We start from the raw sequence: 24,718 nt of genomic DNA, 5'->3' as shown, positions 1-24,718 counted from the left end.
AACATATTTTGACACGCATTCAAGATTATAAATTAATAACTAATAAAATAAGAAAGAATCTCATTTCGAGTTTGTCTTTTGATAACCGCCCCCCATCGCATTCTGTCGAAGTGCAGTTTGATGAATTAACTTTAGAAAAATTCAGAATTGTATGCTAAAACGATACATTTTTAGACTGTAAACTCTCTGTACCTGCTACATCTGTAACCGGAGTCCAGTCAAGTGTACGCTGCCGGCAAGTGGTGTGGACTGGGGAGTCCAGTTCAATGTGGCGACAGCTACCGCAATACAGTGAAATTATTTAAAGCAAGGATTTAAAATTGAATTAATCTGATATGCGTGATGAACAATTCGTCTAGGTCTGAGCAAGCAACTGCACAAAATTCTGCGCTTCAAGCTGCACTTCAAAGGGCAGAGCAGGTTAGATAAGTAAATTTGTTCTTGCAAAATATACCCTGAGGAGTGAGGGCGTATTTTAATTCTTAAAATCGTCAAACAAGATATTTTTCGGTTTCAAAAGGTTGTTCTTATAATTTATAAAACTATTTCAGGTGAATAACAAGTTGAAAGCAGGACCGTTCACTGGAGTGAAGCGTCCTAGTAGTGACGAACTAACCTCGGGACTGAATATCAAGAAATCAAACATGGAAGGAAGTACTGAACAGATCGCGGTTCCGGACAAGATGGTAGGGATGATCATAGGTAGGGGCGGAGAGCAGATCACCCGCCTTCAGCAGGATTCTAATTGCAAAATACAGATGGCTCCTGATAGCGGCGGCCAGAATGTTCGTATGTGCACATTGACCGGAACTGACGAGGCGATAGCACAGGCTAAATCCATGATCGATGGTATAATCGCCAATGGCGGTGTCGGTGCTGGTGGCGGTGGTGGTGGTGGTGGAGGGGGAGGAATGGGAGGAATGGGTGGTATGGGAGGTGGACAGGGGGGATTATTCGAAGTAATGGTGCCTGGAAACAAGGTTGGGTTGATTATTGGTAAGGGTGGAGAAACCATTAAGATGCTTCAAGAACAGACCGGAGCCAAGGTTATAATTATCCAGGTACACACTTATTATTCTGCACTATATATCTTCTGTAATGGAAAATTTCTCATTTGATCGGATTTGATTTAATAAATTTTAGTTGTCTCTTGTGGAAGTAAACCTATTACATAAAAAATGGACTCTTTGGGAAGTAATATGAAGGAAAGAGAATAATCAGTTAATTTTTCAAACAAAGTTGATTAATAGATTTCATTATTATTTATTACTTTAATGCTGAAATCCCCCCCCCCCCCNGGTAGTGTCAAAACATCGTTAAATATTGTATGTTTAGGAGAACTCGGATCATGCTGACCAGAAACCTCTCCGTATCTCCGGTCCACCACACGCTGTTGAAGATGCCAAGGCGAGGGTGATGGAATTGCTAAATCAGATGGAACCAAATGGATTTGGAGGTCGAGGTGGTGGTCGTGGAGGTCGTGGAATGGGTATGCGAGGGGGATCTCCCCGAGGAGGAGGGTTTGGAGGACGAGGAAGAGGAAGAGGAGGATGGCCTAGTGGACATGAGGGTGGAGGAGAGACGGTTGACTATGTTACTGTTTCCTCGGACAAGGTTGGTCTGGTTATTGGTAAGGGCGGAGAAACTATCAAGTCGATAAACCAGGCAAGCGGAGCATATTGTGAGATAGATAAGCGCGCCCCGCCGGATGCAGTTGAAAAGAACTTTGTTATTCGTGGACCCCCAGAATGTGTTGAGAAGGCCAAACAGATGGTCTTAGAAAAGGTGAGAATTTAGGGCGATTATAATTTATATTTTCAAAAACAATTTTTGAATTAACAACTTATTGAAGATGCCTTATCCCTAGATTGGTGCAGCTCCTGCTAGTGGATATGGATCCTTCCCGGGACAAACCTTTGTACCTCCTGGTAGTGGTGGAGGCGGGGGTTACAATCCGTCTCAAGGTGGTGGTTACAACCAGCCAGGTGCAGGATATGATCCTCCGTCCAATCCTTATCAACCTCAGCCACCAGGTAGAACCCAAAAAAAACTCTTGCTCACATATGTCTATACTTAAAAAGCAACCTCTTTAGTGTAAGTACTTAAATAGTGAAATTAGGAACGGAACCATTTTGCTTTATATCTGAAGACTTGTGGATTTCATAATCATTTATCTCTCAAGTTCTTAAATAAACTTCTTAAATAAAATTCTCCAAACTTAATACTTCAACTATTAAAAACAGAAAAAATCGGTGATCCAAAAATTGTGATTTTTTGGTTTTTAAATGTTTATTCAATTTCTTTATGAGTAGGTTAAACTGCAAACTATTACTTCTCAATCTTAGGAACTCTAAGAAAAATACATATATTTTTAATAAATTATTTATTTAATGAAGGTTGAAATGTTTTTTAAACGGGATCACTATCTATTCTAGATTTATTTATCAAAAGCAAAACTTTCGAGAAACCCCCATTGTTTCTTGTCTACAATTCTCAACCCATGAATCAGCATCAGTTTAGAATATTTGTTGTTTAGGTCCAGCAATAAATCCAGCCACCGGTCAACCTGATTATAGTTCACAGTGGGCAGATTATTATAGATCCCTTGGAATGGTGAAGGAAGCAGAACTTATCGAGCAGCAGGTAGAGTAGTGTATGTACATATATTTAACAATCGAGCAAATAGATTTTCATGATTTTGAATAGCTATGTATGAAAAATATCATCACTTTAATTTCATAAAATGTGAAGGTAATTAATTTCATCAGTCTAAATTATTAGGTTTTTATGAAGAACCAGCTAATGTTGATTTTTAATTCAAATTCGAATTTAACTTAAATGTTTTAAAATTGAAAATACGTAACGATTTTTTTTAACAGTATTGATATTGTCATTGAGTTAAACCACGAAAATCGCTTTTCTCTCAATCGATGAGATTTTTCATTTTAATTCCGTTGTTGAAAGATCGAGCGTTATAATAAATTCAAATCTATCTGAAAATGTTCCAAGTAAATTATTGATAATTTAAGTATTTCCGAACTTAATTTTTGTTTGGTGTAGGGAGGAGGAGCCCCGCAGCAAGCTGCTCCTGTAGTGCCGGCCCAAGCCCAGCAACAGCGTAAGCTTTTTTTAATGTTACCATCATCACCCACTTTTGGAAAGAAATGACTTATTTCTTACGGATTTATTTCTTACGGATTTCATGTTAATTTGAGATTTTTTATAAGAAATTGGGAGTGGTGTGGGAGGTGACTAAAATGTTGTGGGCTGAACAAATCTAATTAAAGGGAATTTTTAATGCCAATTTATGTATTTATGTTAAAAATTTCTTCCCAATTTTCCTCAGAGTATTTTGGCTATTGAAAAAAATTACTATCTATTTATTTTAATTAAAAAAGAATTTGTTTGTACTTATTTATTTTATTTTACATTTGCATCTAATGCATTTATTTTTCTTTCTTTGACACCGATTCTTCTAAATTTCATAATTCTAATGACTTCTATTCACATATCCCCAGCAATTTGAAATAAATAGAAGGTTTTCATTTTCTAGCGGACTACTCTGCGCAATGGGCCGACTACTACCGGTCTATTGGGAAGACGAAAGAGGCTGAGGCAATAGAGGCGCAGATGAGATCAAAGCCTGGTCCTGCTCCGGGTGGATTTGCTCCAGCCGCAGCTCAATATCCTGCACAACCTGGATACCCGTCTGCTGCTGGATACTTCCCTCCACAGGTTTTTTTAAAATGAATTTTAATTGCTTTTTATTTTCAGTAAGAATTAGAATATTTGAAAGTTAAAAATTAAAATTGGACGAAGATTGTCAAAGTCACCCTTATCCTCAATATCCAATGGTATATTTATTTTTCAATATTCCGTCAAAAAAGCTAGTACAGTACAGTACAGTACACGTTTTGAAAAGAATGGATCTGTAGTAAAATATGAACCCTTGATAATATTCTTATACAGTCTTTGCATAAAATTTAATATGTTAGCATAAAATATAATATGTTAGCATAAAATATAATATGGTTAAATCCAACATTTTCCTTCAAATTATTTACCAAGGATTTATGATCTCTGGGAAAAAATGAGATTGAACATCAAATGGATAATTTATTTTCTCCTTAAAACCATATTTTTACCCAAACTATGTAAATAAAACCCCCCAAAAGTTTAAAAACATATCTTAACTTCTGGGGCGGAAAAACTGATTTTCAAAATGAGGACGCCAAAATATAGCCCTGACTTTATATAACGAACAGAACGACATTTTATTCATTTTCGTGAAGATATATTTTTTTATTCTTATGTATACAAAATTTACAAAAACTTTTAACTGTGGATCAGTCTATTGGTGAGCATTTTCTCTTTGTACAATATAAAACAATAACAAAAAATCGAGGACTTTATGTTTATTTTAAGGAAATCACTTTTTTTGTAATTCTGAGCCTTCATAAATCTAACCTGGAGTCATGTGAGATTCCTCAAAAATGTTGGGCCTCAATGGTTCAGTCGTTTTGACGGTTATTGTCCACAAAAAACTAAACAGACAGACAAGCCAAGTATAATATGATATATTTGTTAAGAGTGGGTATCCTGGTTATGACTGAGATATCTGTTTTGCATCTACTGGAGTAAACTGACACATGGTTAGGATTTTACATTATTTATCAAATAATATTTAGAAAAAAAACTTTAAATAAAATTATTGATCAGCTTTATTATTTTAATGGATTTATAAGAAAATATCAAACACATCATTGTAAAAATATAATATTTTTTAGAATTTTGGCAATTTAATGATATCACTTATAAATTCGCTCCATGTTGCACAGAACCAAAACCTTGAAAATTAATATTCATCTTAAATGGATTATTTGGCATTTTAAAAATGATTCATGATGAATTTAGTGCTTAAGGTTTTCTGGATCCATACTTTTTCACTTCCTTTGATTCGGCTCCATTGAGCTGGAAATTATACCAAATTGGTCAGAAAACAAGAAATCATGATAAATAAATCATCTTAACTAGATGGGTACCCCAAACCAAATTTTAAAAGGCTGAACAATCCCTTAACTTTTATTTTTATATTAAAAATGCTTCAAAGGGACTGTAAGTGTAATTTAAAGTGACAATCCGTGCACAGATCCTTAAACTGGTCTCGGGAACTCGTGTTTATCTCTCAAAATAGTGTCCGAATTGCCGCAAAACGGATTTGTACTGTTCTGTTGGGAATCGGACACGCCACTAATGGAAGGTCGATTGCAATTGCGCCTACAGTCCCTTTAAATGGATGTTTTAACATTTTTCAAGACTATTACGACTATCTTTAACATGATTCTTTATTTCAGATGATATTTAAAAACCACATGTTGATGTAAACCTAGAAAGCAGACAGAAATATTCATTGTACAGTAACTTTGTGTGTTTTCTGGATATCATCCATTCTCTTCAACCCTCAGCCGAAGCCAGGGAAACGCTCTGAACTATTCTCCGATATCTGAACCTTACTGGCCATTCTACGCCTGTCGAGGATTTATTATGTTTTCAGGGTTGAAATATATGTTTCATTTTCCAGATTTTTTTTTTTCCGTTTCGGGGGGGTTTTCACGCCAAATCGAGCTGATTTTGTAAACTATTGTGATATTAAGACGCTAATATTCTCGATTTTTAGAGATCCTGAGCTTTAATCCGATCTCATGCTTTTTTGTCTTGACCTAATATAATATGTAATACACATTAAAGATTAACATTTAAGATTAAAGCTGTCATGTTGCAGGCGCAGTATTTAGCTTGGGGTCAGCAGCCGACAACGGCAGTCGGTAAGCACAGAATTCACAAATTCAAATTTGATTTTATACCATTAAAGGGACTTCATTCAGGTTCTAATGCTTTGTAATATCAGTTGAGAGGTTAAACCGGAAGTTCCTTTAACGGTTTATCTGTTCTGCGTTTTAATGTAACCATTTTCTGACTGATTTCTATAGTTTCATGCATCAAATTTGTGATTTTATATCCATTTATGATTGAGTTCTGTGTGATTTATAATAAGATTTAGAATTATTTTTTAACAGTTTGAATTTTAAAACAAAAAAGTTTACTGGTCCTACATAAAGCTGAGTTTTGAGGATTTCAGCAATAAACTTTAAAATATTTACTTTTTAGAGTTAATGCAAAAGAGAGTTTGTTACGTACAAATTACACAGAAACAGCAACAACTTGAAGATAATTATTAACGCCATGTTGACAGACGGAGGATGTGCAGGGATGCCATAAGCCTTGCGAAAAGACCTCCAAGCCCCGTGAAACCGTCTCCGTGCATTACTATTTATCCCAGCCTCTGCGATTTTGTCTCCACGCCCCGTGTTTTGGTCTCCAACAAAAAATATTGCTTTTTTTTTACGTCAACCGAAAACTTTTCTTCAGCCTAAAATAGTTTTCAATGATACATTATCAATTTGATTTAAAAAGTCTATTTAAATTAAGATGATTTCTATTTTGTTTTCTAAATTACTTAACTTTTGAAGAACTATTCCACAGGTGCATAATGTACGAATCAAACTATTACACGAGCATCGATTCACAAAACAATCGTTTTTGTGAAATATTTGAATTTGTGCTTTGTGTTAACTTTTCACAAGAAAACAAGTTATGACAAATTGAAAGAATTAATATTTGAAATTTGTGGATTAAACGATTCCTAACTATTGTGGATTCTACTATGAAGAGATATATTTTGATTTTTAAGCAGAGATGAAAATGTGGGGCTTGGAGACGAACGGAAGACATGATGATGGGTTTCAGTAGCTTGGAGGTTATTCTGAGTAATTGGAGGCCGTGGAGGTCAATTCTCGGGACTTGAGGCTCTGCACCCCCTCCTTCGTTATCAAGGATACTAAATATAGTTTGGCTATATTGAATCTAGATTTGACAACGGTAATGTTTATGATAAATCCTAGACAAAAAGAGCAATTTTTCTAACAAGGTCGGTTTTGCCATTGGTACCAGCCGATCCGATCTAGAGAATCTAGAGGACCTTGATATAAGAGTTTCACACCTTCAAGTGTACCTTCAAGTGTATTGTATTTGATTAAATAACAGCAACAAAAACCACGGTATGGACTGTCATATTTGTAACGGGTTTTATTATCGATCTTTAATAATTGCCATAGAGAATAGAATATATAGAGAGGAATTTACTGGAAAAAAGTGTAAAACGGCCATTTTGTTGTACTGTTTCCATACTGCAGGTGTACTTCACATATTTATGCTATATAACCTGTTGGGCCCTGGAATATCATTTTATAGAAAATCTAAAATTATTGTTATAATCATTTATTGAAAATATATTTCGGTCTGGGTTGACAATTATTATTCCTTGAGATTGTTTCTTCACAAAGATTAAAAACAAATTGTGTAGATGTGTGAGTATAGAGTCGATCTAATTAACGAACTTTTGCGTGAGTCGGGGCTGTATGGGCCTAAACCTAGTAATCACCTCATTTAACTAACCCAAAAATGTCAGTGTCACTGTCAAAAATTATGAATATTGGATTGATTGGATGGATATGTATAAATTAAAAACAGTACAGCTCATATTAAATTCAAACTACGAGGTAAAAAAAGACTTAGAGTTTTAACTTTCAGAAAATGACTTAACAACCCACTATTATTTCATGCGTGGGGAAATTTCATTTGACCTACGAAAAATGCCCATCCGACCTACGAAAAATGCCCATCCGACCTACATAACGTGTCCAAGCGACAGCTTAAAGTAGGTCGGATGCACCAATATGCTGTTTCTAACGTGCCCATCCGACCTACAGTGCAACGGACCTACCACAGCTGTTAAAACCACGTGCTTGTAGGTCGGATGGGCAGTAGAGGGGATGGGCGTAGGTCCAAAAATACACCATCCTTGATAATCAATGAATCAAGTTTTCGTATGTTTAGAGTTAATTAGTTGAAGTTAGCGGCATCTAGCGCAGCCGGGAACCAAGTTTTTCAATTTTATCTGAGTCAAACCAACTGAAAGAGTTAAAGTTAGACTTAGTGAATACTGCAATTGTCTTACTGGAAACCCGGGTCCGTCTTAGAGAACGATTTTTGGACCCCCCCCTCCTATCGATTTTTTACATGACCACTTTTTAACAATTTCATTTAAATTAGTCTTTATTTAGGGTTAGGTTAGGTTAAGACACTTTCTGGGCCGATCACTGCGGCTAGGACAGGCTAGGGAACCGAGTGCTGCGGCCAAGGGTTAGGTTAAGTTATGACACTTTTTTTTATTTAGGGTTAGGTTAGGTTAAGACACTTTCTGGGCCGATCACTGCGGCTAGGACAGGCTAGGGAACCGAGTGCTGCGGCCAAGGGTTAGGTTAAGGTAAGACACTTTCGGGGCCGAGTGAGCTGCGGCTAGGACAGGCTAGGGGGCCAAGCGCTGCGGCCACATGTCTTACATTTAAGATCCATGTACGAAAATGATAGGAGGGGGGGGGGTCCAAAAATCGTTCTTTAGGAAATTGCCGGAAACCCTTTTGATCTACATCCGTACTATGAGCCTGGAGTTTCCGACAAATCTATCTACGCACTACAGATTTAACCTTCAGCGAGGGGGAAAATTACTTTGAGCAGACAGTTTAGAGTTCAGTAAAAATGCATATTTCTTCATATGAAAACCATTCCTAAAAACATATAGCAACTAGGACTCAACTCAATTCTAAAAATGGACTGGATGGATTAAACAATTTGCATCCCTATCTACACATTGTCGACAGCTCCTGACTTACGGCTCACAGCTGGCTCATTGAAAAATCCTCTAAAACTAATTATGAGTCACATGCTTCAATTGAAGAGTAATAAATATCAATTTAAATGTTAAAATAATGAAAATTGAGAATTGATAAAACATCTTTGCACAATAAGCCGTTGTTTAAAAAGTTGAAACAAAAGAAAATTAAAAATTTAATTGCTGCAGTGCTAGTCCATGAAATCCCTAATAACCAAAACCACTTTGCAAGATGAAAAAGTTTGGAAAGTATGGTGCAAGTCCAGAATGGCTGAAACGGACCTATCTAAACAAAAATTATAATTTAAAAACATTTAAAATTTTAGAAAAACTAAAAATCATGCGCCTTTCATTTACAGGGCGTCCTACGAAACATGAGAGTAGCAAGGTGTATTTGAAAGTCGTCTTGCAACTTTGAATTTATTTGTAACTTCAGTCATCAAACTACTTAAACATGTATGATTGTTGAAACGATGACCACAAAATTCGCCTAGTCAAGTCCTACCGTCTGCAAAATGTGGTCTGCCTTTTTTGTGCTCTCAATATTACCGAAGATATTGAGAATCTCATTCAGACCACATTAAAGGTATAAAACTACCTTCAAAATCGCCTTGCTACTGTCATGTTTCGTGGGACACCCTGTATGTATGGACACTGAACATAAAAGAAGTAAATTCCAAGTCTTTGTCTAAAAAGTTCCCCCAATTAAACCAAAAATCTCAATATTTTTTTAGGGGAGAGGGGCGGGTTTGCGAGGAAGTGTTGTGAAAGTGTAGACGTAACGTAGAATTTATTGAAGTTTGTTGTTCAATTCAAGAGAATTTAAAAGTTTTTATATATAAAGATAATAAGTACGGGTCAGCGAATTGTGTTCACTTTACTAAATGAAATTATGTAAAATATTGATACATTTCAGATTTCACAATGCTGGCGGCTATGTTAATTATACATATTGGATTAATTGGCGGAGTAAAGCTGGAATATCTTAAATCTGAAAATGTATCTGAAAATGGAATCAACTTCATCAATGTTTACAAATTTAAAGAACGAGGAGATATTGCACATGTCGAGGAAGTAGAATACGATGATTTACGATATTTTGTTTTCAAAGGTTCGAATCCTATCCTTGCTAAATTCTGGTCTTCAGCCTCGTTTAGACTAGATCTAGCTTCTGTAGATTATCAGGTACAAACCAATATTATTCTTCACGAACATAACGTGTTTTTTTGCATTTTAAACGGATTTACCTACATTTTACTTTGATTTTAAGATTTATAATTGGAGTATCTCAGGAATGTTCATGAACACACCCTATAAACAGGGGCAACCGAGAGCTTTAGTGTAGGGATGGGGGGGGGGGCAAACAAATATGTGCACCCCCTAGAAGTCGTTGTGCCTCCCTAAAAAATACTGATCAGTTTTTTAAATCTTTATTAAAGAACCTTATATCTTAAGCTTCTTGTTTATTATATATCAGGGGTGCAGATTTCTTAAAAAATCTTTCCCCTTTTCAAAAAATAATTTTTTCCCACCAGAAACTAGACATGTTTGCAAACTGTTAATTTAAACTTCAAATTTCAAACTGATTTACTTTTATTTTAAGAATAAATATTCGACTAATCAGTGCTTAGGATCCGGATCAGTTGGATCCGCAAGATTTTGGCTTCCTGGATCTAGATCCGCAAAAATATGCGGATCCACGGATCCGGATCCAAGGGGTAAATATAAACCAAAAACTGCAAAAGAAACCTTTTTACGCCTAAAACCAAAATCTAAACTTTTGAAAAAAGAGAGATTATAAAAATTTCCTCATTTCTGAATGGTTCATCAAGTTTTAGGATAAAAATATGCGAGAAAAAAAAATTGGAAAATTATTTTTTGAAGAAAGATTCCGTAAATCTTATAGAAATGGCCTGGGATCCGGATCCATTTTTTTCCAGTGCGGATCCAGGATCCGGATCCGCATCAAAATTAAATGGATCGTAAGCACTGCTTTTCTTTAAGTATCTCAGTTCATACACACACCCTAACACTGTTAATATTTAAGGTTTATATTGGACCTAACATAAGCACGGTTCATCAAATGCATCAATTAAGTGAGTCCGCTTGGATTTATACCCAATTGCCTTGGAGAGCTAAAGAGTTCAAAATGAGTCCATTTCAGGTAAAACAATATTTATTATTTACAGAATACAGTTAACTAAGCTTAAAGAATACTCGACAGTTTAATATTTAAACTTGAGATATTATTATATACAGAAAGTAGTTTACTGTTGCTTCTCTTCAATAGTTTTCTTGATCGATGGTTGGAAAATTCTTCATTGGGGCCTAATACATCCATTCTCTTCACCGCAGCTTCCTTCCAGTCATCATAGTTTTCTATCTGTTCATAAATAGCTTCCAGCCAGGTTTCTTTCTCAGTTCTACTCTCACACACGAAATCTGCATGCTCTTCATTCCAGTTTTCAATGCAGAATTTATCCTGGTCATCACGAATTTGTGAACATGGATCTAATCTTACTTCTTTCCAGGGTAGAAACCCACTTTTATACTCAACGTATGTTGTCCAGAGCTTGAGCTTCCAGTCCACAAGTTCGGCATAACAATCTGCAATGATAATCTCTGACTCCGGCCAGGAAACAGATAGGGTTCCAGTCAGAGATGGTCTCTCAGTTCCGTAGGGATGAACTCCGAGACGGCAGCAGAGCTTTCCAAACAGTATGGGTACCATGTCAACGGTATCTCCAGAGAGTTCGGACTCGATCTGGAAGCATTGAATTGCAGAACTTGCATCAGAGAGATCTAAAGAACAGCTTCCTAGTGATACAAGCTCCGGATCATTTTTATTTGACTTAGGTTTCCGAATTTTAGACTGAATAAATGAGAGAAGATTATTCTTTGGTCTGGTTGATGTTTCGAGCTTGTAGCTGTAAATCTGGATCAAAACCTTAAAGGAAGGTGAGAGAGCGGAGAAGGTTAGGATATCGGGGAATGATATATCAGCTACCTGTCTATCCACTGGAGATACTAACGAAGTATCGTAAACCTGTGTTCCACATGATACTAAAGCAAACAAAGCAAACTTCCTTGAATCGCCTTTATTATTAAGAAGATCGTCCGGTTTCCAAACCAGAGGGATACGAATATCCGACAAACTAACTTCTCCGAGCTTCCACTTAGGTGGGGGTCGGGATGTGGGCAGTTTCAGTTCTTGCTGGTAAGCTTTCTCACGGGTCCTGCTCAGAATAAGAGTTTTGGAGGCTTCTATTCTTTGGACCTGGTTCTGACAGACCTGGAGGAGTTTGTTAGCTCCTGCCATTAAACTGCGTTCTTTTTCAATTTTGCGTAGTACATCTTCACGACCCAAAGTGTCAGTATTCTTCACTCTAATTGATTCTCTCTTTCTGTTTAAAATCTGGAATCTAGTGAATTCTTCCTGAAATTCGGAGTAGGGTTCCTCTCTCTTGGGTTTCTTAAAACTTCGTCTTAATGTATTCATGATGATGGTTAGAGAACAACTGACGTTAATTCTGCAATCCAGTAACAAAATCCCGAGATCTCCCCTCTCCCCAATCTAATGGTCAATACGGCTCAGTAGCAGTGACCGTCAAGCTATTTCAGCCAATGTGGTTAGAGTTTGGGGGGGGGGGGGCAGGGAAAGAATGCGGTCAACTGATCATTAAATTCAAGTTTCATTTATTTTTTTACTTATCAAAATAAAAGTTATTTTTTTAAATCCTCTTTTGTATGAAATAATTTATAAATTTATGTTGTTGATAAATATGTATGTGTGAATATAATTTTAATTTCTTATTTTATTTCAGGATACAGTAGTTGGTGTTAAGACGACCCACGCATACTCAATGACATTGCAAACTAAGACTGTTAACTTTGTGATGACGCTGTTTACTGGGCTTGGAATCTTTATCTTCCTGATGGCACCTCGTCTCAGTAGGTACTGCAATAAGCATATGCTTTTAGCCTACAGAATACAACCTTTAGTTACATAAACGGGAGAGGGGGGGGGGGTCTACACATGCCATTATTTATATGTTAATTGCAAATTGAAGAAATCATTACATTTGATTATAAATCTATCTCCAATTTTGTAGAACTTAGTTGCATGAAGTTGGATTTAGTTAAAATAAAAACTACCTTCTTAAAAAATATAATTTCTTAATTCCTAATAGATACATTTGTTGAATTTAGGAACCAGTTTTTTCACTTCACAACTGGTATATCTGCTGGCATCCTTCTCTCCGTTCTTATCCTCACATTCATGGTTCAGAAGCGGCTCAGGGACAATTTTTATTTCAATTAGCTCCTTGATTTAAACACATATTATTATGCCTAAAATTACTCCTTACCAGGTTTTTCGCACAAAATGATAAAAATTAAAATTAAATGAACAAACTACAATTATTCGTTATTTTTCAGTTTTACTGATTACTCGTGCAACCTCTAATTTTCTAATCAATTATATGTTAGCAACCTTGCCGTAGACCTTTGATTTTAGAAACTATGAATTCTACTTTGTAGTTCAAATAGAATTTTAAATCTCATCACTTATCTCATCAAAGGAACTGCAAAGAGGGATTATAAAATTCGAGTTTAAGGCGAGTGAAAAGTTCCTGTGCTTACATTTGAACTTTTCATTTTGGAGAACAAGATGTGCAGAATGATGTTATCTTAACATGCGAAAGATCCCCTTACTGTCATTAAACGTGATAAAAAGTGATTTTTAATTTATTAATATTAATTTATTATTCATAAGGTATTTTAGTTACCTAGTTACAAGTACTTAATATAATTTCAAGGTATTTTAGTTACCTAGTTACAAGTACTTAGTATAATTTCAAGGTAAATTAGTTACCTAGTTACAAGTACTTAGTATAATTTGAAGGTATTTTAGTTACCTAGTTAAGAGTACTTAGTATAATTTAAAGGTATATTAAATACTTATTTACAAGTACCTGGTACAAGGTACAAGGTAAATAGTTTTAGTTGCAAGAAGTTCTATTTATAACTAGGATTTAAATAACTTGCTTACATTAAAGCTGTTTTAATATTCTTCTAAATATTATTATTTAGGAATATCTGACCGAGCAGTACTTTCATTGGGTTGTAGGATATGTGCTGGGAGCTGGACTACTGAGCTTTGCAATTATCTACCGTCTCGGCCCTCCTTCTAATCCTAGAACAGTTAATCTAATACAGTGGACTATGCAAGGGGTATGTACTAATGTACTGCAAGGCAGTTTTTAATGAGGGTTTATGATCAAAAATAAAATAGTATTAGTATATTAATTTTTAGGTAAGTTTGGTCTGTATAGTTCTATCAAGTTACCACCAGGTGGCGAGCCTAAGTCTAGCTCTTCTAATCCTAACCTGGGCCTCTATACCTGGAGCAGTTAAATCCTCAGCTCAGACAAGGTTCAGGAAAACGTTTCTTCGACCCAAGGTTAAACTTCTCACAGAGGAGGAATATATATCTCAGGTAAATAGTGTTAAAGTAAAATACTATTTGAATCATTTAAACAAAGCTTTCCACGCAGAAGATAAATGCCGGGTTTGCGGAGATTTTTAAAAATCACTTTTAAAGTTTTGCTTTAAAATTTTTGAAATTTGACTATATCCATTAGATATTACCCCCTGCTCTTTTATTGAAGGTAAAACGTTGGATTTTTTTCCACTGTCCACCATATAGTTTATATCTAGAGGAATGCTGAAACTAAACGAGCTCTAGAGGAGTTAAGAAACTACTGTAGGAGTCCTGAGAGTAAACCCTGGCAGACTGTTACTAAACTGAGAACTCCAGGAAGGTTTGCCGAGTTTATAGAGGGATCCCCGCACATCACAGAGGAGGAGGTTATGGAGTACAGTCATTGGGACGATTCAATTGAAACAGATGACGATTCCAGGTCTCTTTATTTTCATTCTCCTAGGAGAGAATGCTTTTGTTATTAAACTTGTTCATTATTCTAAGAGGGGGGGGGGGGGGTTTCCTCTTTTTCCAGACATTTTTCTCACTTAAAAACTTCTGCCTCAAAAGTTTCGAACCCGCGCACGTAACTGCTTTTTCTAAATGATAGATGAAAACAATTGAGGTTCCCCACCTTTACTTGCTTTTTTCATTCATAAGAACGAACTCTCTTATATATCTAATAGTAATCAAGTCTTAATACGTCCTAAGTGTTGCTGTTTTAGTCCAATGTTTCACATTTAATTAAAAAAGCTTCTTTTATACCAGGTTTTTCTGGCTTTCCTCATAAATATGTCAAATCTTTTAACTCTCTCGGGCTCTTGCATAAATATCAAAATATTTTTGTTTAGGTCATCTTTGACAGACGAGGATAATGAGCTGGGGAACAGAAGCTTTGATGGGCAAACTGATAACTAGTTATATCTCCTACAAGACAAGTTATCAATGGTTCAAGACTAGTAATCTCATTTGGTAGATGAGTTATCACTGCTTTCAGCTTTAGTTTGTTTAAGACTAGTTGTATTATTGGATTTTTTATTTGAATCAGTTACTGGTATCACTGATTCCGATTTACTAGCTGGAAACTAGTTACCTCAGATACTGAAAACTTTTGCTATTTTATGCCAAGCCATTTCCTGGTTATAACTCTGTATTAGATAAATATTTAGCTGATCTATGAATGTTGTAATTTTCCAGCGTCAGCACCTAGCTGTATATAATCTAGTCGTAAGATCCATCAGGAGTAATATCCGACTAGGGATAAATATTTTCCAGTATCCATCTCCAATATCAGTTAACAATTTTTATCTCAGAATTAATTAATTATCATTAATTAAGTAGTGAAAAAAATGTTAAAATAAAATAATGATAATGCCCAACAAATAAATCCTTATTTAAACCATCATTACCTATGCTTTAAATTAAGAAATATTTAACCACGTTTTACTTTTGCACCTAATCTTAAAGTTTTAATTTCTATTATGTCATCTTTCTTTGTTTTGTCACGCTAAATTAAAAAATACGAATCCCTTCCTTTGAACAAGAAAAGATTTAATAAAACTTTTTGATTATTATTTTATTCAGTTGAAGATGATTTTGTGAAAGGATTTAAAACATGTGTTGATAGATATGTTTTTATGTTAATACTACATCCAGTGTAAAATGTTATAACTTAAAATAAAAATAGATAAATTCTAGTGGATGTTAATTAAAATATTTTTTCAGCATAAAAATGGCGTCAAAAAAGAAAGGGTTAAGTTTAGAAGAAAAGAGGAAGAAGATGATGGAGATTTTCTTTGAAAGCAAGGATGTTTATTTGCTTAAAGGTTTGAAATTCCATATGATTATTTTCTATTGTCAGTTTGTATAGTTCAAGCATACATTGCTAGGATAACCAATTTTATAAAACCTTTTTTTTGTGAAATGTTTTCTGAAGGTTTTTTGAAATTTGTAACTTTTAAGGAAAGATAATAGATAATTCTACATCGATAGCTGGGATTCAATTTAGTTTACCTGGTTAACTAAAAAGCGTCTCGGAAAAAGTGCGTTTAAGCTTTTTGGAAAACTAAACGTCGTTTTAATAAGTGCTCCTAGTTTGCACAATGCCAACAAATAGGGGGGGGGGGGGGGGGGGGGTCGTGCTCCGACTCTTTTCAACGGTTTATACACAGTCTCCCTAATCAAAATTTAATTCAAAGAAATGATCTAGGATTAAGACTAGTCCTTTGACATAGACTAGGTGTGCGCATCCAAAAAACTCGTCCCTGCTAAATATTTGCAAAGGATCCTTCTAACAGCACTGTTTAGTAAAATCAAACGACGTTTAGCGGGTGAAAAAGCTATTAAAATATTCAGAAAAGGGACCGAGCATATTTTCAAATACAGTCCTAATCAGGAAAAAACCGGAATTAATTTACAATTAATCAGACGATTTACACTCCAATTTTACAAATATGATTGATGAAACGATAATCACAAATAGCTCTAGTCCTGCCATTTCCAAAATGTGGTCTGCCTTTTTGGAGCATTTAAAATTGCCAAAGATATGTTAAGCAGCTTGATGAACTGTCAATTAATTCTGGGTCTTTCTGATTATGACTGTATTAGGTCAACTTTTCATGGTTAAAACGACGGCATTTTATAGAAAATGTTTCGTCGACGCTCCCCCCTCCCCTCCAGTTGTTGGCATTGTAGGAGCACCGTTGAGAAAATAACTTTTAGTTTGCCAAAAAGCATAAACGCGCTTTTATCAGAGTCACCCTGTACTTTCGCCATTTATTAGGTTTTTGTCCCAGATTCGACAATTACATTGAATATTTGTTTTAATGTTAGACCTGGAGAAGATAGCTCCGAAGCTGAAGGGCATTACTAGTATGAGTGTGAAGGATGTGGTGACCAGCCTAGTAGATGACGGTATGGTGGATACTGACAAGATAGGAACTAGTGTTTACTTCTGGGCCTTTCCTAGCAAAGCCTCGGCAAACAGGAAACGGAAACTGGACAAGCTTCAAGAACAGCTGAATACTGTAAGTATTTCATCGTATCTTTTCATAATACCACCTAATTGTTATTTACATTCAGTCCATAGAACATTACAGAATTCTGATTTGAGGCCAGGATATTTTATATTCCTCAATAAATTATTAAAAATTATCCAAAATAACCGACTTTAACATGCCACATTTAAATAATATGTAAACAGTGAGACAACTGGTACATCTTGTAATCCACTAATTATTATAATGTATAGGTTGAGAAAAAAGCCAAATTATCTGAGAAGGATCTGAACTCTGCAGCTAGTGGAAGGGAGGATACCGAGGAGCGAAAGGATATTCTAGATAGGTACTAGGTAGCCTAATCTCGCGCAATATGGAAAGCAATTGGTTTTTCTAAATCTGATTGAATAATCTTATCATTAATAGCCGGAAACATGATCATTCAATAATTACAAAATTTTTCCCTCATATTTTTCATAAATAAAATTTTTTTCACTACCATTAACGCCTGTATTTTTTTAATCTTTTTCTTCTTTAAATTTATCCTTTGTCTCATTTTTCACACATATTGTAATCTTGAAGTTTAAACTGTTAAGGTTAAACGAGGCAGAGAAGAAGAATAAAGAATTGAAGGAGAACCTTGCTCAGTATGCGGATAATGATCCTGAAGTTCTAAAGCAGGTGAGCTAGGATATAGGAAAAATTGTCATCATACATTGAATTAGCGGCATCCAACCTCCATGCCGTCTTTCAATCCTTGAGGGACAGGAAAAGATGCTCAACCCTTTTTTCTTCAGGGGCGTAGTGTGCACACTTACACTTGAACCAAAATGATAGAATTGCCCCGGGAAATTTTAATTACAGGAAAGTATATTTGACTAGATGGAGGTTGAGAGTAAGAAGGCCCTGGAGTCTGTCAATAGATGGACGGATAATATATTCTCTCTCCAGGAGTGGATCAAGAAGAAGTTCCCTTCAATATCCCAGGTACTATATAATATATTTACAATATCGGAAATATTGATGGCTCCTTCCTGATAGGTTTCCTCTAACTTGGGAACTTAGGAAATCTGTGGAATTATTTTATTCAACAAAACATATTATCTTTGATTCTACATTTTTGGGATTTTCTGAATTGTGCATTTCTCTTTTTTTCGTGGGGGGGGGGGGACACCTACTATGTAATTTTTTCCCCCACTAAATGTTTATTAACAATAGAAAACTACTAATTACATTTTAATGAAATAATGTTTAGGCGGAATTCAACAAGCAGTTCAATATTCCTGAGGATCTTGATTATATCCAGTAAAAGAGAGGAAAATAATACTCCAGTGATGAAGACATGACACATATTTTATCATAGTACACATGTTTCGACCTGTTTTGAAGGTGTTTGGTACATTTGTAAAACAGTTTTATGATATCGCGGAGTCTTCTCAGTCGTATTTTCTCTTCAGATTATGCAACTAAGAAAAGGATTTGAAAATTTCTGGAATATTCACCGTTTATCTAAAACTCTTAACGCCGTCTTTCATATTATATTTTTCTATATAGTTTTTATAAACTTGATAAAATATAAATAAATATTTATGCTTTTACCGTTTTACATCGAAAAAAAAACATATGGTCCTAGTGAATCAATTGCGAGTTTCTTTCTCCAAATTAACCTACATACTAAAATATGTTTGTGTGCAAGATAGAAACAAGAATAATGGTTTTAATAATTGAACTGATAATTGATCTTTCTTATAAAAATGTCCAGGGCACACTGAAAGGGAAGACAAAGTTTAAAATTACAAAATTCAAAAAAGTATTTATAAAGAAAAGAAAGAGCAAAGACGACAATCATCTTCGGTTTCGGCTCTGTTAAGGGCAGAACCTTGCTTAACCTAATTATGAATTAATCTATGTCCTAGATGCTACATAGAGCTTTTCAAGGATAAGCCATCTCCGATTATAATTCCTTTTTAATTTAAGCCACCATTATGTTATTGTTTTTAAACCAAACCCCAAAAATAAATCTAAATTAACTTAAAATTCAGTTTAATAATTCATTTTAACAACTGAGCCATTATGTCATATTTTTTTGACACTATTCTTCCAATCCTCCCATGTTCCAATCCAGATATCCAAACCATTAAACCAATCCAATCCAGATGTCCAACCCAAATAAACCAATCCAAAATTGAAGAGGTCTGAAAATACAGCAATATATATTTCACAAAACTTCAAAAGTAACAAAACAAACGGATCTAAAATAATAAAATATTACAAGTAATTATGTAAAACACTTAAAATCGGAATGATATATTACATGAATTAAAATTGGCAAAATTTAATCTGTGTTTTTAACCCTCGTTTTACTGTAGAATAATAACTAGAGGTCATTTTATAAAAGAATAGTACAAGGTGTCCCAATAAACATGGGAATTGAGTGAAGCATTCGAGATCGGCTTTGTTCAGAATTAGCATTGTAATACCTGATTTCAAAAAAATCTTCTCCGTAGGTAATACTAAATTAAAGAATTATTTAAAAAGACGATATCGAAATCGTCACTCAATTCCCATGTTTATTGGGTCACCCTGTATTATATGTGATGTTCGTGATTTTGTTCTGACAAGAAATTACATCAGCTTGTTAAACATTTCTTGTTTTGGGGTTGTATTACCGGAACGAAGGTTTATCCGCACTACATCTAATGGGTTGAATATTATAGTTCAGATAAACATTAAAAGAATAATTGAGAAAGTTTTCCTTTTTAAATTAAATTTAAAACGGATTTTCGATGTTCAGATTTTTAGAGTAGGATTGTCATAATAACTTCAAAGTGACGTAGGATATCTAAAATATGCCTTGATAAGGAAGATTGAATCTTTTTAAAAAAAATATTGTCAAGAGATAAGAAATGTGGTGCTTACTCCAGTAGTTTGTGTGATTATATGATATTTAAGAAATTATTCAGAACAATAAAAAATCTCCGTATAGCAAAAAAAATATGACTTATCAATTGAGAATAAAATAAAATAAAAACCATAAAAATGTCTAAATTATCCTTAGGAATTCAAGAAAACATATCACAATAGGTTAAATAGGTCGGCACTCGGTAGCTCGCTAATTTGTGCGGTCTAAGGTTTCCATCTATAGTGTCTTCCACAAAACAAATATTGCGTGGCTTTTTTATTAAAAAAAAAATTCAAAATTAGTATAATATTTAGTTTCAAGTAGATATACTCGGTATTTCGTCTTGAACCAATGATAAAAACTGTAAATATTTTCCGATTTTTAGAAGATTACGCCAAGCACAGTAATATTCTCAACTTATCGAGAAATTATCATGTCCATGGAATGAATAAATAGATGAATAGAGTGTTAAAAGTCTAAGCTCTGAAAGAAGATACAGTACAGAGATATGTTTAAAAACATTCCTGATAAATATTTAGAATTATAGTATTTACAGATTACACTAAGGCCAGGCTTAGGCTTGTTTTCAAGTAAGAAAAACCTTAAATGTTGAATTATATGTTGAACAGCCAATTCACAAATCAAAGACTATAAACAGATAGACAAAATATACAAAAAAAAAGTTTAACTTATATTGACATACTTCTCAAACCAACTGTCCTATCAATCAAAAATCATCAAGTTTGGAACCCTTCGAATTATCATCCGTCTTAACACTTGTGGGATCTATCTTCTGTATCCGCTGTCTAAATATAAAAATGGAACTGTTAGTCCTTATTTTGTCAAAAAAAACCATAAGTTTTGATTATCATTAATATTTGTAGACTGAAAAATATTAAAACTGCCAAAAGGAAATTCTAAAAATATGGACAAAAGATGGCAATGTAGAGGGTTAGCTTCAAAGGATGAGCATTTAATGACGACCTGCAACTCGATATATATATCTGTAGGTTAAACGTGGCTTCTGCCTGCAATTATAGTGCATTTAATGATATGGCAATAGAAAATAATTTACAGCTGCAGGAAACAATACATGCAAGAATAAATACTTAATAAATTCAGTCGTTTGTGAAGTCTCATCCTTTGTGGATAACCCTGTATAAAATTTAGAGAAATAGTTTCGGATTATCAGTTATCATGAAATTTTTCTTATTTCTACTCGTCTTTTACTGGAATATTCTGTAAGTACAGGGTGTCCCACGAAACATGACAATAGCAAGACGACTTGAAAGTCGTCTTTGGTATTTGAATTTATTTGTGACATTTAGTCTTCTATCTACTTTAACATGTATGATTCTTGAAACAATTACTACATAATTCTCCTAGCCCTGGCATTTCCAAAAACTGGCCTGCATTTTTTGTGCTTTCAATATTACCGGAGATATAAAGAGTTTGGTTCAGATTTCAATTTTGTTGAATAAAAGCAAAATTGTCGAAATCTGAACGAAATTCTTCATATCTCGGGCAATATTGAAAGCACAAAAATGGCAAACCCCATTTTGGAAATGGCAGGACAAGGGAATTTTTGTGATTATTATCTCTAGAAATTTACTTCTAAAATTAGGTTGACAAATAAACGCAGCAAATTATATCAAAAATCAAGACGACATTCAAGTCATTCGGCATACTCATGTTTCGTGGGACACCCTGTAATTCAGTTTGCGATAACAAAGTTATAACGGTATCTTAAAAATGATCTACCGTCATCGTGGGACTTAAAAGGTTTTAGAGTTTAAATGAATATGAACATTGTCTACATTTTCCTAATATACGAGTGACAAAGTTCTTAATAATAGTTTTATTGTCAACTTTAAAGCTACAATAAGGCTTGTTATAACATTTTAGAAATTCCGTCTTTAAGAATGCATGGTGATTAATGTATTTATTATGATTAGTTACCATGGTTTCACATATGCATGCCTCTTAAATCAATGTCTTGTTTTGATTTCCCAATTTAAGAATTCTCTTAATTTTAAAAAGTATTTTGAACAGATCAGGTATCACATCTTTTATGCTGCAAATTCCGGGATCAAGTCGTTATTATTATCTTGTGCAGTCGTAATGATGGAATTTAATCCTTTTGGATATTCTGTTATGGTCGTAACCGGATAGGATAAATAAAATTTACCGAGCTATATCTATCTGATGAATATTTATGCCTAGGCCCACAATGAATATGAGAATGAAGATGAATATACCTCTACAGTCTACATCAATGTGTGCATAATGAATAGGCTCACAATGAATATAAGAATAAAGATGAATACACTTTTATCTACCAGATGAATATCTATATCTAGACCCTCTATGAAGATGAATATACCTTTATACATATCTGATGAATATCTATATCTAGACCCTCTATGAAGATGAATATACCTTTATATATATCTGATGAATATCTATATCTAGGCCCTCTATGAAGATTAATATATTTATCTATCTGATGAATATCTATATCACCCTCTATGAAGATGAATATACCTTTATATATATCTGATGAATATCTATATCTAGACCCTCTATGAAGATGAATATACCTTAAATATATGATGAATATCTATATCTAGACCCTCTACGAAGATGAATATTCCTCTGTATCTATCTGATGAATATCTATTCCTAGGCCCTCTATGAAGATTAATATGTTTATCTATCTGATGAATATCTATATCTAGACCCTCTATGAAGATTAATATATTTATCTATCTGATGAATATCTATATCTAGACCCTCTATGAAGATTAATATACCTCTATATTTATCTGATGAATATCTATGCCTAGACCCTCTATGAAGATTAATATATTTATCTATCTGATGAATATCTATATCTAGTCCCTCTATGAAGATTAATATACCTTTATACATATCTGATGAATATCTATGCCTAGACCCTCTATGAAGATTAATATATTTATCTATCTGATGAATATCTATATCTAGGCCCTCTATGAAGATGAATATACCTCTGTATCTATCTTATGAATATATATGCTTAGGCCCTCTATGAACATGAATATACCTCTGTATCTATCTGATGAATATATATGCTTAGGCCCTCTATGAACATGAATATACCTCTGTATCTATCTGATGAATATCTATGCTTAGCCCCTCTATGAACATGAATATACCTGTATGTCTATCTGATGAATATCTATGCTTAGGCCCTCTATGAACATGAATATACCTGTATGTCTATCTGATGAATATCTATGCCTGGCTCTATGAAGATGAATATACCTCTATGTCTATCTGATGAATATCTATGCCTAGGCCCGACGTGTCTAGGACGAGCGTATGTGACACGAATCCGTTTCCCCGCTACATCAGCACCCTCAGCCTCCTCACATGCATCCTTTAAATACAGTTCATCTATTTAAAATGCATGTTTATATTTTACTAGCTAAAGGGCCAGGCGTTTTCCGTAAAAAAATTTGAAAAAAAGAAAAAAAATATTTTGAAAAAAAATCTTGAATTTTTTTTAACTTATAACACCCCTCGCTACCCCTGAGTGTCCACAACAAATTTCCGCCCAATCGGTCCAGCCGTTTGGCCGGCTATGGACAACATATGTATATATATATATATATATACGAATGTCTTATTTTATCAAATAGATAAGTAGGATTAAAAAAGACTGAACTAGTAAGTTCAAAGAGTTATTTATATTGACAGGGTTGTTGTTTGTCCCTAACTTTCCTTTCCTTAATTCTAGTGGATCAAAGATTAACATGTTCTTTTATACCTGAGCATCCAACCGGTTTCTGTAAACAACAAAAGCATAGAATGGAGCATAGCTGGCCAACCAGATCTCTTTCAATGGTCCATACTTCATGAAAACGCGCTCCAGGTCCTTCTTTCGTGCATGCTCATCTAAATCTACGAAAATACAAGATAATCAATTTAAGATATGTTATTTTTTCAATTGTCTTTTATATTTATAAATTATATAGACCTGCAATGTGAAGCCTGTAACCATCTGGATCTGGAGATAGGTTTCTTCTCGATCGTGATCTTGATCTTGATCTTGATCTTGATGAGGATCTTCTACTGTAAGACCTTCGTCTTCGGGAACTTCGAGATCTTCTTCTGCTATAAGACCTGGATCTTTTTTTGCTCCTGCTCCTGTATCTATCCCTGCTTCTAGATCTGCTTCTACTCGTGGATCTTCTCCTACTGATAGATCTTCGACTATTTGATCTTTTACGACTGTTTGATCTTTTACGGCTGTTTGATCTTTTACGGCTGTTTGATCTTTTACGGCTGTTTGATCTTTTACGGCTGATTGATCTTTTTGGTGAACTTCTTCTGCTTCCTCTATCAGACGACCTACTTCTGGACTTGGATCTTATAGCCTTTTTAACAGAAGATCCTGATCTGGATCTAGAGTTTTGTTTGCGGACCTGAGAACCTTGTCTTGAAGAGTTTTGAATCATTTTATCTGTCTGAAATATTTCTTAAAATTAGACGTTTTAAATTGA

General features: G+C 34.5%; 5 protein-coding genes across 8 annotated transcripts; 3 read left to right on the top strand and 2 right to left on the bottom strand.

Moving 5' to 3' along the window:
- The first annotated feature begins 233 nt into the window (after positions 1-233).
- Positions 234-5,580, top strand: LOC111695804 (far upstream element-binding protein 2). The gene is made up of 9 exons (XM_023465246.1): positions 234-420; positions 552-1,061; positions 1,336-1,785; positions 1,868-2,033; positions 2,537-2,643; positions 3,061-3,118; positions 3,554-3,735; positions 4,590-4,652; positions 5,355-5,580. Exons 1-8 carry the CDS (start codon positions 343-345, stop codon positions 4,611-4,613), a joined length of 1,575 nt encoding a protein of 524 aa, XP_023321014.1. The 5' UTR covers positions 234-342; the 3' UTR covers positions 4,614-4,652; positions 5,355-5,580.
- Positions 5,581-9,679: 4,099 nt separating this feature from the next.
- LOC111695844 (nuclear envelope integral membrane protein 1) lies at positions 9,680-15,998 on the top strand. Its single transcript, XM_023465302.1, has 9 exons — positions 9,680-9,976; positions 10,839-10,955; positions 12,616-12,746; positions 13,001-13,111; positions 13,762-13,774; positions 13,883-14,023; positions 14,106-14,288; positions 14,510-14,712; positions 15,125-15,998. Exons 1-9 carry the CDS (start codon positions 9,716-9,718, stop codon positions 15,189-15,191), a joined length of 1,227 nt encoding a protein of 408 aa, XP_023321070.1. The 5' UTR covers positions 9,680-9,715; the 3' UTR covers positions 15,192-15,998.
- Positions 10,950-12,306, bottom strand: LOC111695606 (rhotekin). Its single transcript, XM_023464987.1, has one exon. The coding sequence runs from the start codon at positions 12,288-12,290 to the stop codon at positions 10,998-11,000; it is 1,293 nt and encodes a 430-aa protein (XP_023320755.1). The 5' UTR covers positions 12,291-12,306; the 3' UTR covers positions 10,950-10,997.
- LOC111695634 (meiotic nuclear division protein 1 homolog) lies at positions 15,981-18,867 on the top strand. Its single transcript, XM_023465022.1, has 6 exons — positions 15,981-16,099; positions 17,106-17,299; positions 17,524-17,615; positions 17,866-17,950; positions 18,152-18,256; positions 18,525-18,867. The coding sequence occupies exons 1-6, from the start codon at positions 16,006-16,008 to the stop codon at positions 18,576-18,578; spliced, it is 624 nt and encodes a 207-aa protein (XP_023320790.1). The 5' UTR covers positions 15,981-16,005; the 3' UTR covers positions 18,579-18,867.
- Positions 18,868-19,295: 428 nt separating this feature from the next.
- On the bottom strand, positions 19,296-24,702 carry LOC111695616 (serine/arginine-rich splicing factor 7). 4 transcript variants are annotated; one of them, XR_002763913.1, is made up of 5 exons: positions 24,193-24,701; positions 23,983-24,116; positions 23,478-23,592; positions 20,875-20,977; positions 19,296-19,464 (listed from the first exon to the last, which is right to left on the bottom strand). XR_002763913.1 is itself a non-coding variant. In XM_023465010.1 (5 exons), exons 1-5 carry the CDS (start codon positions 24,671-24,673, stop codon positions 20,958-20,960), a joined length of 714 nt encoding a protein of 237 aa, XP_023320778.1. In that variant the 5' UTR covers positions 24,674-24,702; the 3' UTR covers positions 19,466-20,957. The 4 variants fall into 4 exon arrangements, 2 of the variants coding, with proteins under 2 accessions (XP_023320778.1, XP_023320763.1); XR_002763914.1 differs by lacking the exon at positions 19,296-19,464 and adding an exon at positions 19,466-19,965; XM_023465010.1 differs by lacking the exon at positions 19,296-19,464 and having other exon boundaries at positions 19,466-20,977; positions 24,193-24,473; positions 24,510-24,702.
- Between the last annotated feature and the right edge of the window lie 16 nt (positions 24,703-24,718).

This window comes from Eurytemora carolleeae, unplaced genomic scaffold, assembly GCF_000591075.1.
Source record: "Eurytemora carolleeae unplaced genomic scaffold, Eaff_2.0 scaffold11, whole genome shotgun sequence".
NCBI lineage: Eukaryota > Metazoa > Arthropoda > Copepoda > Calanoida > Temoridae > Eurytemora > Eurytemora carolleeae.
This window is presented reverse-complemented; position numbering and strand designations above follow the sequence as displayed.